Consider the following 12726-nt stretch of genomic DNA (forward strand, 5'->3'; position numbering starts at 1 on the left):
GTAATTAAACCCGGGGGTCTTCAAGAAGGCTTTGGCGTGCCAGTCCGGCTAGACATGGACTGGTGAGGATGCTGATGATGGAGATGATGGCTATGCTGATGATTCATTGGCGTCGTCTAGATGCGCTCCATCACCTTCCCCTATTTATACTACGTGAGTATTTTTTATAAAAATCCCCAAAACTTAAGTATAACTTATGATGTCCAAAAGACCATTTGCATGTGACCCTCTAGGCCCATGTATCAGTCTAATTAACGACTCTAGTGGCCCAATAACATTTATTGGTCTTCCAAATTAATTAACTATAACATTATATAGATCAATTAATGTCATATCAATTTAGCCCAATCGAGGGGTCGAGTCTCCAACACGTGGGGTGTCAAGCTACACCTCGCGCTCTAGAAGATACAAAGGAGTATGTATCTACTCACTCATGGAACCTGTTCGTCATCAATTACCGTGTACATACAAATCCCTCATCCACTTGACGCTCCTTGGATGACTTAGGGTATGGTCAACTGTCAAACCCTAATCGGTCATCCAAGTTAGTACTGATGCATTTAGAATTCATATGGAGAGTTCTTCTTTGATATTTCACTGCCTTGGCCACGGACTTCATCGCATCATCCTCCTTGAGTTTTCACCTCTTATACCAAGGGTAGACGATCCCATCTTGACCAGTCAATCATCTTTGTGAACTTCTTGATGCACTCGAACTAAGACTGTTTAGAATCCCATGATTAGAGACTTGTTGGCTATAGTCAAAGTACAATCGTTTGTCCGCAAGATGTCTTTGGTGTCTCAAGTCTAAGGACCACTTAGACGACCGTGATGTGAATCAACCTGATTGACACTTTAATATAATATTATTAAGGGATTTATACTGATCAATTCAGTAAACTCATTTCAATAAAGAGCACCCACTATCTATCCTCAATGTCTCCACATTAATGCCTGCAAGACTGGCCATACTCATGATATGAGTAAGGATAGGTGCTAGTCTATCTTGATACTTCGTTGTCCTTCTGGAATATCCTTCGAATAGGAATGTTTTGAACACATGCTTAAAGACTAGTGATCTCCGCATTAGGATCTCATCATAATTCACTAAGCCCGATCATGTATTCATGGAATTCATTATAAGCATCACGTGTGCATTATAATGAGTATGTTAAATTAATGAACATGGCATAAGATGTGGAATGTATGATTGACTTGCCGGCAACATATATTTCCATCACCAAGGGCCCTGGTCAAAGTAACCTACTTAAATCAACTTATTATTTCCCATTAGAAAATTCAATTGACTCACAATTATTCTTAAAATTTGAAGTAAATGAGATATAGTTTCTTAGTTCCACTACTTTAATTTTTTCAATTAGAGTTAATTCGTGAAACATATTGAAAAACCTCAAACATAGAGTCTAAAGTTAAAATTTACTCATTTAATACTTTCCCCTTCGGACCATTGAAGGACAAAACCAACTCAAAATTTTCATTTGTCAGCCCTATCCCAATCAAAACATGGAATCTTAGAGATATAAGTGGGAATACTTGGTTCAAGGAAACAACAATCAAATGGGCGCAAATTTCCTTAAAAACATTATCATACTTCTTAACATATTTTGGCATAGTTTCTAAAATATTATTTCTATGACTTAATGTTTCTCTTATTTTGAAAGTACAATTCACGGACGCTAAATTTATGATTTTTGGTGAACATTGTCATTTCAATTGATTTCCATATGGATTGGTCCTGTTGGAAACTTAAAATTTAGCATAATGAAAATTACCCATTGAAAGATACTCATAGAATCTAAGGATATTCTGTACTATAGAAAGTCAATTGCGAGTAAAATAAAATGATTTAGTATATATTACCATCATAATTACAAAGATAGTAAAATTTAAAGCACTTTTAATGGGTCCAATAGTTATTTTCTACCATGAATAATAAGGACACAAATATCAAGATATATTACCTAATTTTAAGAATGTCAGACTGTGTGGGAAGAGCTAGTACAGCATATACCAGATACCCTTAGCCGGTGGATATCTAATGGCTCCTCATTGTGAATTCAACTCCAAAAAATGAGTCAACGAATATCAATAAGGAAAACTTCTTAGCACTATCATATGGACATTTTTAGTGGCTTCCTTCATAATGTGACTTTGATCGAGCCCCTTAGTAAAGAACCAACATAGACTTAGGGCAATGTGATGATGAGATGCTCGTAAGTATAAATAGCTGGCTTACTACTTTAAAAATTACATTTCTATGCTCATCATGGAATATACTCATCATGATCCTACCTTGATACTACCAGACCACTTCAGAATCTTCATTAATCGGGAATCAAGCAAGGTTCCCTAAAACTGCTTTTAGGTTTTAGAACATGTGGCTTTGACATGAAAATCACAAAACTTCATTGAAAAACCATTGTCATGGAGAGATATCCTCTCTCTCTCATGGGAAAAATCAGTTACCAACTAAGTAATCTCAAACTCCACCTAAGTTGGTGGAATAAGTATGTTGAATCCCTCAAAAAAAAGAATGAAGATGTCAAACAACATTGTCTACCTCATTGGACAAACAGAACCTTGGAGTGGAATATCAGGTTAAGCAAGCAGAAAGATGAAGCCATGCAACAATAAATATGTACTATCTTCAAAAGGTGTGCATCTATTGTCCTCACGTGTTTATTTCATCGAAGATGAAGAATCGACCATGCTACCCTACATGTCTCTCATCGAGATGTATAACCAAGATCTAGATAGACTTCAATAGAGAGGAGTTCTATAGTGTTTCACGACTTTAACCTCTGAGTTGACTAAGAAGTTTAAGGATATACTGCCCTCCATCTTGTGTATGTTTACACATTAGGAAAACCTCGACTTAATGGCTATGTCTACTCAATGTGTGGTCTCTTATCTCAGTATCAATAAGGCACTTAAATCCAATGGTTTTTTCACAAAATTATCCATAGCTTTGGAGGACATCTTAGACACATACTTAGTTAAAGATATCCAGTACTCATATGTAAAAAAAATACACAAAGTTTAAAACCTACTTTCATTGCACTCATGTCGAAAGTGGACAATACACTTCTTTTTTAGACTTTCCACCTATCTACCTTTGCTTCTATGCTGGAAGGTTATATCAAAGATCATTACAAATAAAGTTGTGAGTTTCATTTATAGACTCATCTCTCCTAAGCAATGTGGGTTGGTCCCAATAGGCATAATCAATAATAATGTCGTGCTAGTGCATCAACTAGCACAATCACTTGACTATCACATTCATAGCTCCAATACCATCATAAATCTTATCATTGAGAATGTGTTAGTTTGAATTGAGTTTTTTTTCCTTACCAAAGTATCGAGACACTTTTATGTCACCGATATTTTCATCAATCTCACCAATGTGTATGTCTAGGAGAACCACTTCTTCCTATTGTTGAACAGAAATTACACTCAATTTCTCACAACGACATGAAGTCTAGTGTAACGTAATCCCATTTCAAAAACCTGTGTCATCATGTTTGAAGAAGTCCTGACTCATTTCCTATCACAAGCCATCACTCAGAGCATTATTCAACCATACTTCTTGAAAAAATGATGCAGAACTATAGTACGCTCTTTTTCCAGATGATGTGATGATCTTATTTATTGGATCTAACTAATCCATGGAAGGATTGATGACTATTTTGATTGAACTCAAGTTTTTTTAACACATAAAAAATTAGATTGGATTAAAAACAATTATTTTATAGGTTTATTTACATTAAAATTATCATACGTGTTTTATCAAGATTAAAAGTGGTAAATCTATTTTAAAATAACATGAATCCATTCTGTTCCAATAGAAGTATGAGAAACGATTGGGGGCAATGGAGTACAGGAAGTGGTTGGATTTTTTTAGCTATTCCAACTGGATATGATTCCAAGAACCGAACAAGAACGAACTATATTCTAAAATCCCTTAACGTTTGTTATGTCAGTAAATTGCAGATATTTCTGTACTCTTTTTTCTAACACCATTAGAAAACATACTCATTCAAAAAGCATCTTGAAAAATACTGATTTTATTTTTCAATGGTGTGGCAGCACCAACCAACTGATGTACTTTTTTCTTTTTCTATAAATGTAGTAGTTTGTTTTTACTTAATCATTTTTCGTGTTGAATTTTAGTTTTCCATTTAGATTTTGTACAATCGTACGGTGTTGACATCTTTATGATATAAAACATCGGATAGTGAACCATATTTATATAAATTAAAATATAACTTGATAAAATAATCACCTACTTGTATAAGTTATTCCAACTATTGAACTTACAATATTTCAGTTTTATCTTTTTCATTTATTTCCTGAGTCGTCATCCGTTAAGAAAGAAAGCATTTCTTCCCTCTTTCAGGCTCATATCCAGCACTCGTTCAACTATATGCACCCCCAAATTATGTATGATAACATGGGAGTGTACGTTTCCTGAGGTTCATGCTGTCTATAGCTCCATATCTTAGAAACTCATGGTAAACAGTTGGCAATATACTTATTGTGTAAATATTCAACAAAACATATCCTACAGTAACCATTAACTCAACACCCGGATGAAGATACTATGAATCAATAATTGGTGCATGGGTGTGACACCATCCCATCATCATCTATCTTTTTCCTCTAAAGAAGCAGGGATATTATCTACATGTACTTTCTTACCAATTGGAAACAGCTAACTCGTGTATAAGCCGTGAAAGCAGAGAACTTTGCTGTTCTAGGGAGTAGATAGAAAGAGAATTGTATGTGAAGAAAGAGAGGAAGTGGATGCCCAAAATGGGAGACATTTCAACTGTGTAAGGTGGATAAGGACGAGGTGGGCCAGTCAAAGAAAAATTTCCCAGTCAATGGCCGTGACGCCAAATAGTTGCTACTCTTGATGTATCTTGGAAGTGAATCCCGTCTCTTTTGCCATACTTTCTCTCACGTCCTGTCGGTGTCATTCCCCTTTCTCTCTCTAAAAGTGTGCTACACTGAAGGCTGCATGCCCTTAAATATTGACTCGATACCATTCGAGTCGGGCTAGTTTGGCTAGGCAGAAGGAGAGAGAGAGTGAGAGGAAGAGAGAGAGAGAGAGAGGGAATTAGGGGAAGAGAGGGAGAGAGACAGAGAGTGAAAAGAAGAAATAGAAACCGACGGAGTGTGAGAAGAAGAGAGAGAGAGAGAGACAGAGAGAGTGAGAGGAAGAGAGAGATACGGTCTGAGAGGGTTAGAGGAAGAGAAAGGAAGAATTAGAGCGGAGAGAGAGAGAATGAGAGGAGAAGAGAGAGAAAGATGCAGGGAATGAGAGGAGTACAGAGAGAATGAGAGGAAGAGAAAGGAAGAAAATGAGCGGAGAGAGAGAATGAGAGGAGGAGAGAGAGAAAGATAGAGGGAATGAGAGAGAGAGAGGGAGAAAATGAGAGAAGAGAGAGAATGAGTGGAGTACAGAGAATGAGAGGAAGAGAGAGGGAGAAAATGAGAGAAGAGAGAATGAGAGGAGTACAGAGAATGAGAGGAAGAGAGGAAGAGAGAAAGCCAGAGGGATTGCGAAGAAGAGAGAGGGAGAAAAATACGAGGAAAGAGAGAGAGAATGAGAGGAAGAGAGAGGGAGAAAATGGGAGGAGGAGAGAGAGACCGAATCAGAGGAGAGAGAGAGAAAGACAGGGGGGATGAGAAGAAGAGAGAGACAGAGAATGAGACGAAGAGAGAGAGATCGAGAGAGAGAGAGAAAGAAAGAGAATGAAAGGAAGAGAGAAACCGAGAAAATGAGAGGAGAAGAGAGAGAGAGGGAGACCGAGAGAATGAGAGGAAGAGAGAGAGAGAGACGTAAAGAATAAAACAAGAGAGAGTAAGAGAGAAAGAGAGATTTAGATAAGCCTCCCCAGTTCCGAGGTGCTGGGCAGACTACTCAAACCCTGAAAAAGTAGAAACCCTACGAACTAAAAACACAAACGGGAACTCTAGAAGTCAGTTTCTGTGGTAATATCTTGACAGGGAGAAAAAGATAGAAACCTTGTGCGAACGCACTTTCCAGGGTTTGAGTTGTCTGCCCAATACAACGCTATTGGGCGTTGTATTTATTGTGCGCCATGTGCTTATCCGAATTATAAGGAGGGAGACAGGGAAGAGATAGAATGATAGATCACCTCCGAGACAACAAAGCATGGTGACGACGGCTCCAGTGTGACCTCATCTTCGGCGTTGAAAAAAAAGCCCCAAACCTTGCTTGCTTACTCCCACGGCAGTAGAGGTCACGTCAAATCTCCAAAATCTCTTATCTCTCTATCTCTCTCTCCACTTCTTCAATTATTTGAATAGGTCCCTTTTCTACCGCTCTATTTCTCTCTATCTCTCCTTCCTCAATTAGTTAATGGGTCCCGTTCCTGCAGCCCTATCTGCTTCTCACTCTCTCTCTATACTTCCTCAATTAGTTTAATAGTCGATATAGGTCCCGTTTCTACAACCCTTCTCTCTCTCTACTTAATGGGTCTCCTTCATTTCGCTTACTACTCCCAAATCTATCTTCCTCTTCAACTCGCTGAACGGGCCCTTTTCTACAGCCCCTCTCCTTCGTTTATAAGTACTCCCCCCAACGGAGAACTTTCTCCCGCGCGCGCTTCTTTCTTCTTTACTTCTTCACCCGCTAAAAAAACAAGATGGTGGTGTTGCACAAGCCGGCCCTCGAACGAGTCTCTCTGATCAGTTCCCACGGTAAGAACGGACAGCCCACAGCGCGCGTTCCCGTCGTCGATCTCTCAAAGCCAGACGCTTCTTCTCTGGTTAAGGCCTGCGAAGAAGTGGGCTTCTTCAAAGTCACCAACCATGGCATCTCTGCAAGCGTTACGAACAGGCTTGAAGAGGAAGCCATGGCCTTCTTCTCCAAATCGCTTAGAGAGAAGGAGCTGCTCTCTGGTCAAGCCCTTTCAGTTGGCTACGGCAACAAGAAGATTGGCCCCAACGGAGATGAAGGGTGGCTTGAATACCTTCTCATGCAGATCAACTGCCACGGCGGCGCTGCCGAGCCTGTTCTCTCCCTTCTCAAAGAGAACGGGGCTTCCTCTCTCTGGTACGTGCTAGAATTCTAATGGTGCTTCTGTCATTATTCTACTCATGTACTGTGGCTTATCTTGAGGGTATTAAGTTACTGTGCTTTCGTATTTATGAAAGTTTAATAGGGTGGTTTGGTGATTATGCTAGGGCTTGAAACTGAAAAGTTATTTTTTGTGGAAATACATGCTCTTATTGATTGAGGGTATTCACTTACCTTAACAAGCAGAGGCTTCCCGGTACAATAACTCATAAATGTCTTTAATGGCTCATGTTATTAGGGTACTCGCACTGGGGTTGAATACTTAAAAAGAAATTAGCCTATTTATCCGGTGTTTCCACCTATTTTTTTCAACTTCTTTGGCGTCATCTAAATGAACCGTACTCTGAAGACTATGTCTACTATTCCTGGTGGAAAATTCTTTATCAAATGCAATATATTACTCTGAAGGCAATGGGGTTGACGATTGAGAAAGATGATGAGTACTTACACTATGAATAGTTTCTTATACTAAAGGTTTGCTATCAATGTTTAATAATTAAAATTCCCTAAAATCATTAAAATATTTTCTTCATTGAATACTCATTTCAAATAATAGTATATCTATGAAATTTTATTTTTAAATGAATAACCTTATCATTGTAAGAGAACGTCGACCCAAGTCCTGGAGGAAAGTTCAACATGGGTTCCACTCATCTCTCTTCAAGAAGGTTTTTTTTTTACTTCTTCTGCAGCGTTGCGCTGGAAGAGTACTTAACGGTGGTGAAGAGGCTGGCCTGCCGAGTGCTGGAGTTGCTTGCTGAAGGGCTGGGCCTCTCTCAGCGCAACGCTTTGAGCAGGTTGCTAGCAGACGAGGACAGTGACTCTATGTTCAGGCTTAATCACTACCCACCATGTCCTCAGCCTTGTGGGCAGCCGGGCTTTGGTTTAACTGGCTTTGGAGAGCACACAGACCCACAGATCATATCTCTTCTTCGCTCCAATAACATCAATGGGCTTCAGATACTTAGAGACGGCTGCTGGGTCTCTGTTCCTGCAGACCAGTCTTCCTTCTTCGTCAACGTCGGTGACTCTCTCCAGGTGACTTCACCACTTCTGTTTTCTGACATTAAAGAGTCTCTCCTGAAAGATAACTTCTTAATCAAGAACAATAGATAAAAACATGAGCCGTTTGGTAGCAAGTATTTTATACTAATTGAATTGGATGTTGTGCAAGTTTTTTCCTTAAAAGGTTGGGTAAAATTTAATTGTTTTTCTCTTTGGAACTTGAACTGCTCTTGGACATAGGGTAGGGCAAAGTGTACTCTCCAGGGACCCATAAGGAGGCGGAGATTGAATAATTAGATATTGCGAGGCAATAGTAAAAGAAGATTGTAAAGGAAACGATGTCACTAAAAATTTCGTCTAGTTTACAGTTGGGTATTTGAAGGGTGTGTGATTATTTGCATGTAGGTAATGACCAACGGAAGATTCAGAAGTGTAAGGCACAGGGTGCTTCTTGGAAACACTATAGAATCGAGGGTCTCTATGATTTACTTTGGCGGGCCACCGCCAAAACTGAAGCTGGCGCCTCTGCCGGTTCTAATGGCAGAGGGAGAGTCAAGCTTGTACAGAGAGTTCACATGGGCAGAGTACAAGAAGGCTGCCTACGCTACGAGACTGGCCGACAACAGGCTGGGCTTCTTTGAGATCTGGCGAGGCCCCAGTTGATGGCGATCTTCCGCTTGTTTCAGTTTGTTTGAAAGTGTGTATAGGAATTCAAAAAACCACTACTTTATTTTGCTGATGTATAGGAATTTGCGATGTTTTTAGCATCTCACAGCCAGCCAAGCAAAAAAATATGTATTTTTAAGTGGACACTGCGTTGTAAAACCAAGACGATCTATCGTTATACCATGAGTTCAAAAAATGAGCCAAGGAAAAAAGGGATCTTGTTGAGATAATCAGCTCAGTTATAGCTACTTAATTTCAGATGGAGTATTAAGCTGGTTTTGGTTACACTTCTTGAAAATTAGGGTATGGGTTGGTTCTAAATTAGGGGTATGTTTGAAAAGTCCCGGAATGAAATCACTACGTCCGTTTGCCGCAGGAATTTGAAAGGTTTTCTCAAACCCATTAAATATTTACTTGTTAAAGCGGTTGCATAAACAGAATTCATCACATTGTAAAACACTTTATAAACGTATCGAGATGACTAAGACAAGAAATTCTACAAATAAACTAAAAGAAAAAAATCTGAGCTCAAATTTGCCACTGAATTTCTGAAGGAGAATTCAAGAGATTTTGTGAAAACTAGTTTTGAGTAGACTTGTTGAAAATAGGGGTTTGGGTTTGTCCAAAGCTGCAAAACTTTGACTCTTCTGGGTGGAGTTGGTTATCTGGCTGTGAGCCCTGTCTTCTTTGACTGAGGAGGAAAGTTTGGCTTTCTGGGAGAGACAAACGTTATTTTAAGATACCCACATGAAAAGAGAAGGATACTCAAACAAGGTATCAAAAGAATGCTTCTTCCCCACGTCTACCTTTCTTGCCTTATTCTCCACGCCTTCTATACTCCCGTCTTGAAAGATATAGTCGGTGGGTTCAATAAAATCTTTCCTTAGCTTCTTCTTGCACCGTTGCTGTCTCTTCAACAACCGTCGCTTTCTTAAATCTTCCCATGTTAGAGTAAGACGTTCTTCTACTTGCTTTATTCACCCTGATTCTAACTGGTGAGTAGGGCATGCAAAGCACGAGGAAAATCTACACAAAGATACCGAATCCACAACGATGGCTTTTTGTCTCCTCTCATTGCAGGGAAAAGAATACTTTTGAAATTCATTCACCTTTGGGTTGGTTATATTTTTCGTAATTTTACTCATTCCTGTTTGTTTGTTTGTTTGATATATGTGGGTTAGTCACTTGATTCTAGCTATCATTTTGATTCCATTTGGCTATTGCTCGAATAACATCTTCCACGTATAAACACCAAGACTTCCAAATGCTGAAAAAAAACATCCAATCGAAAGAAGTGCCCTATGGAATAATCACGCAATGCTTTGGAGGACGCCTCGCTAATGGTGTATGTATTCGTAATTATATTATTTATGGATTATAGTTCTCCCTAGAAGTATTTACTGATCAAGGTCAAAAAAATTGGTGAATATCCTTCTGTAGGAATGGAACGAATCTCTAAACAAGACCATAGTTATAGATATCGTGACGACATTGGTAAGCTAAAAGCGACACATATTTTATTTATTATTTATGACGATGTACGTTTGAGATCTGAAACGACTGACTTTTCAATGAAGTTTAAATCTTATTTCCATGTTCTAAATAAAGCCAAAAGTACTGATGCATGCTTTAAAGGAATAATAAATAAATAGTTTATTATAAGATCTTATCAGAATGTTGTGTTCTGAACAAAAAATGGGTTTAAACTATTCCGAAAAATGTGTTATTAGAATGTATTAAGAAGTATCACACGATGGTTTGCGGGATATGAACATGTAGTTTTCTAAGTGTAACTGTTGTCCTTCAGAAATCAGCTAAAACTAGTTTCCCCGTGTTACCTCATCATCCACTCAATGGACACAAGTGTAAAATTAATTAAACTAAATCACCCCCACTCCAGTCCTGAGGGTCATCTTATTATATCTGGTATTTTACTAACACATAAGCGCACATAGGATTTGACTACATTGCACCTTCAAACACATTTGTTTGATTTCTTATGAATTTATCGTTGGAACATCACAACACACAAATGTCATGGATCCCCTGATCCCGCAAAAATTTCTCTATATCAACACGTGATTATTGCCAGCCTAATCCTTTAGAGATCTCATTGAAATATTATTGAGGTAGAGTTGATGATTCATTGAACTCTAGGGAAAGAGTTTGTCCTTGCTTCAAAATATTTTTTTGTACAAGTTAAATCCATCTCTCCCAAATCATTGAGATCCATCTCTCCCAGTTTATTTGACAAACCATTATTTAGCTCTACTCTTGAGGTTTAAAGGAACAGGTCTCATTTCAATTAACCTTGGGGGATAAAAAATAAACTGTTTTATCTCAGAAATAATGACAAAATCCTCGGTGTAATTTTTTATTTTGTGGGCAGTTCATAATCTATTTGATTATGATTAAAAATTTTGAATCAATTTTTAAATTGATGTTTAGATATAATGTCATATTAATTTTTTCATTATCTATTATATCATGCCTGGAATGATTGATTATCCCATTCATATTGTGCCTTTGTTGAGTTCTGTAACTCTAAAACTTTGGCTGCTAAGAAAGATGGAAGTAAAAGATATAAGTATGGAGATGAAGAGTAAGAGTATTTCACAAGTTCTATCATTGTCTACTAGTGATTGCCCGTCCAATATCCATCCAATATCCGATATCGGACAATCGATATCCGAAATCTTGTAGAAATCTGGGTGGTTTGTGATATCGGATATCGGGCGGATATCGAAATATCCATCCGCGATTGGATATCAGGACAGATATTGCGGGGCTCCGGACATGGCGGGTTCTGGTATCGGATATCAAATATGATATCAGGATATCAGATATCGATATTCGTACTGAAACAGTATCGGGATAACGATATTCGATATCTAGATATCGATTCAAAAGTACAGGATTAGTGTCAAATATGGAAAAAATTTACAAATTACAGTGGTATAAATATCCGTAGTCAATAAGTTGTTAAAAAAATTCACGTGTCAAACCGAAAAGTTAAATCCATCAGTCTGGTTGTCTAGGTATGCACTTCACCGTAAAAGAATTCCAGACCCATTTTGTGTTGGGCCAGAAAAATATGATATTAAAAGGAAAATTTAAATTTAAAAAATTAATAAAATACTCTAATAAAAAGTATACATGACTCACAATAGCTTAGTGATGTATTAAAAGTTATTTTAAGTATATTTCAAATTTGTATATCAGATATCAAAAAAACAAATATCCAACGAGGATATTCGATATTGTCATCCAACATTTGAGACGAGGGCAGATGCAGATATCGGGACAGATAACGATATCAGATATTGGTACGGTTGCAACGGAGATCAGATATCGTCATCCAGCATCAGGATATCAGTATGGACGACTATCAGAAAGCCCATTTCTGAGATTCAGTTCAGCATCCATCCCGATATTGGCATCTGATATCGGGGTTAGGACGGATGAACACTATTGTAGACTGGTATATGAGAGGGAAAAAAACAATATCTAATCGTTCTATGGGTCATTTGCTTTATGTTTCAGGGATTTTTAACAATCCAAAAGCTTCATACCATCACTAAGTCAGACTTTTCTAGGTTATTTTACTTCACTATAATTCAGTTAAATTCAAATTCATTTCAGGTGAAATGATTAATTTAAAAAATTAAGAATTAGTTTTGGTCAGAAATTCATGATGAAGATTACATAGATACAAAAAAAAAAAGAAATAACGTGTGAGAAAATAATAAAATATAATACAATATATACAAACTAGATATTGATATATGTTAGCTAATAATGGAAATAGATTTATGGCATAAAGTGATAGAGGGAAAATATAAGAATGCACAATAATAGATAATAATAACAATAGTAAAAGATGAGAAAAATGATTTTAATAATGACAGTGAATAAAAAATATATCA

At 37.6% G+C, this 12726-nt stretch overlaps 1 protein-coding gene across 1 annotated transcript; it reads left to right on the forward strand.

The window, feature by feature from the left end:
* Positions 1 to 6541: 6541 nt before the first annotated feature.
* On the forward strand, positions 6542 to 8944 carry LOC144700820 (gibberellin 2-beta-dioxygenase-like). The gene is made up of 3 exons (XM_078572369.1): positions 6542 to 7105; positions 7822 to 8167; positions 8540 to 8944. The coding sequence occupies exons 1-3, from the start codon at positions 6696 to 6698 to the stop codon at positions 8795 to 8797; spliced, it is 1014 nt and encodes a 337-aa protein (XP_078428495.1). The 5' UTR covers positions 6542 to 6695; the 3' UTR covers positions 8798 to 8944.
* Positions 8945 to 12726: the final 3782 nt, after the last annotated feature.

The sequence above is a fragment of the Wolffia australiana genome, chromosome 3 (genome assembly GCF_029677425.1).
Source record: "Wolffia australiana isolate 7733 chromosome 3, ASM2967742v1".
Lineage (NCBI taxonomy): Eukaryota > Viridiplantae > Streptophyta > Magnoliopsida > Alismatales > Araceae > Wolffia > Wolffia australiana.

Coding starts and splice junctions, on each gene's coding strand:
- LOC144700820 (XM_078572369.1), top strand. CDS start 6,696: ATGGTGGTGTTGCACAAGCCGGCCCTCGAACGAGTCTCTCTGATCAGT. Junction 7,106..7,821: donor AACGGGGCTTCCTCTCTCTG/GTACGTGCTAGA, acceptor CTTCTTCTGCAG/CGTTGCGCTGGAAGAGTACT. Junction 8,168..8,539: donor ACGTCGGTGACTCTCTCCAG/GTGACTTCACCA, acceptor ATTTGCATGTAG/GTAATGACCAACGGAAGATT.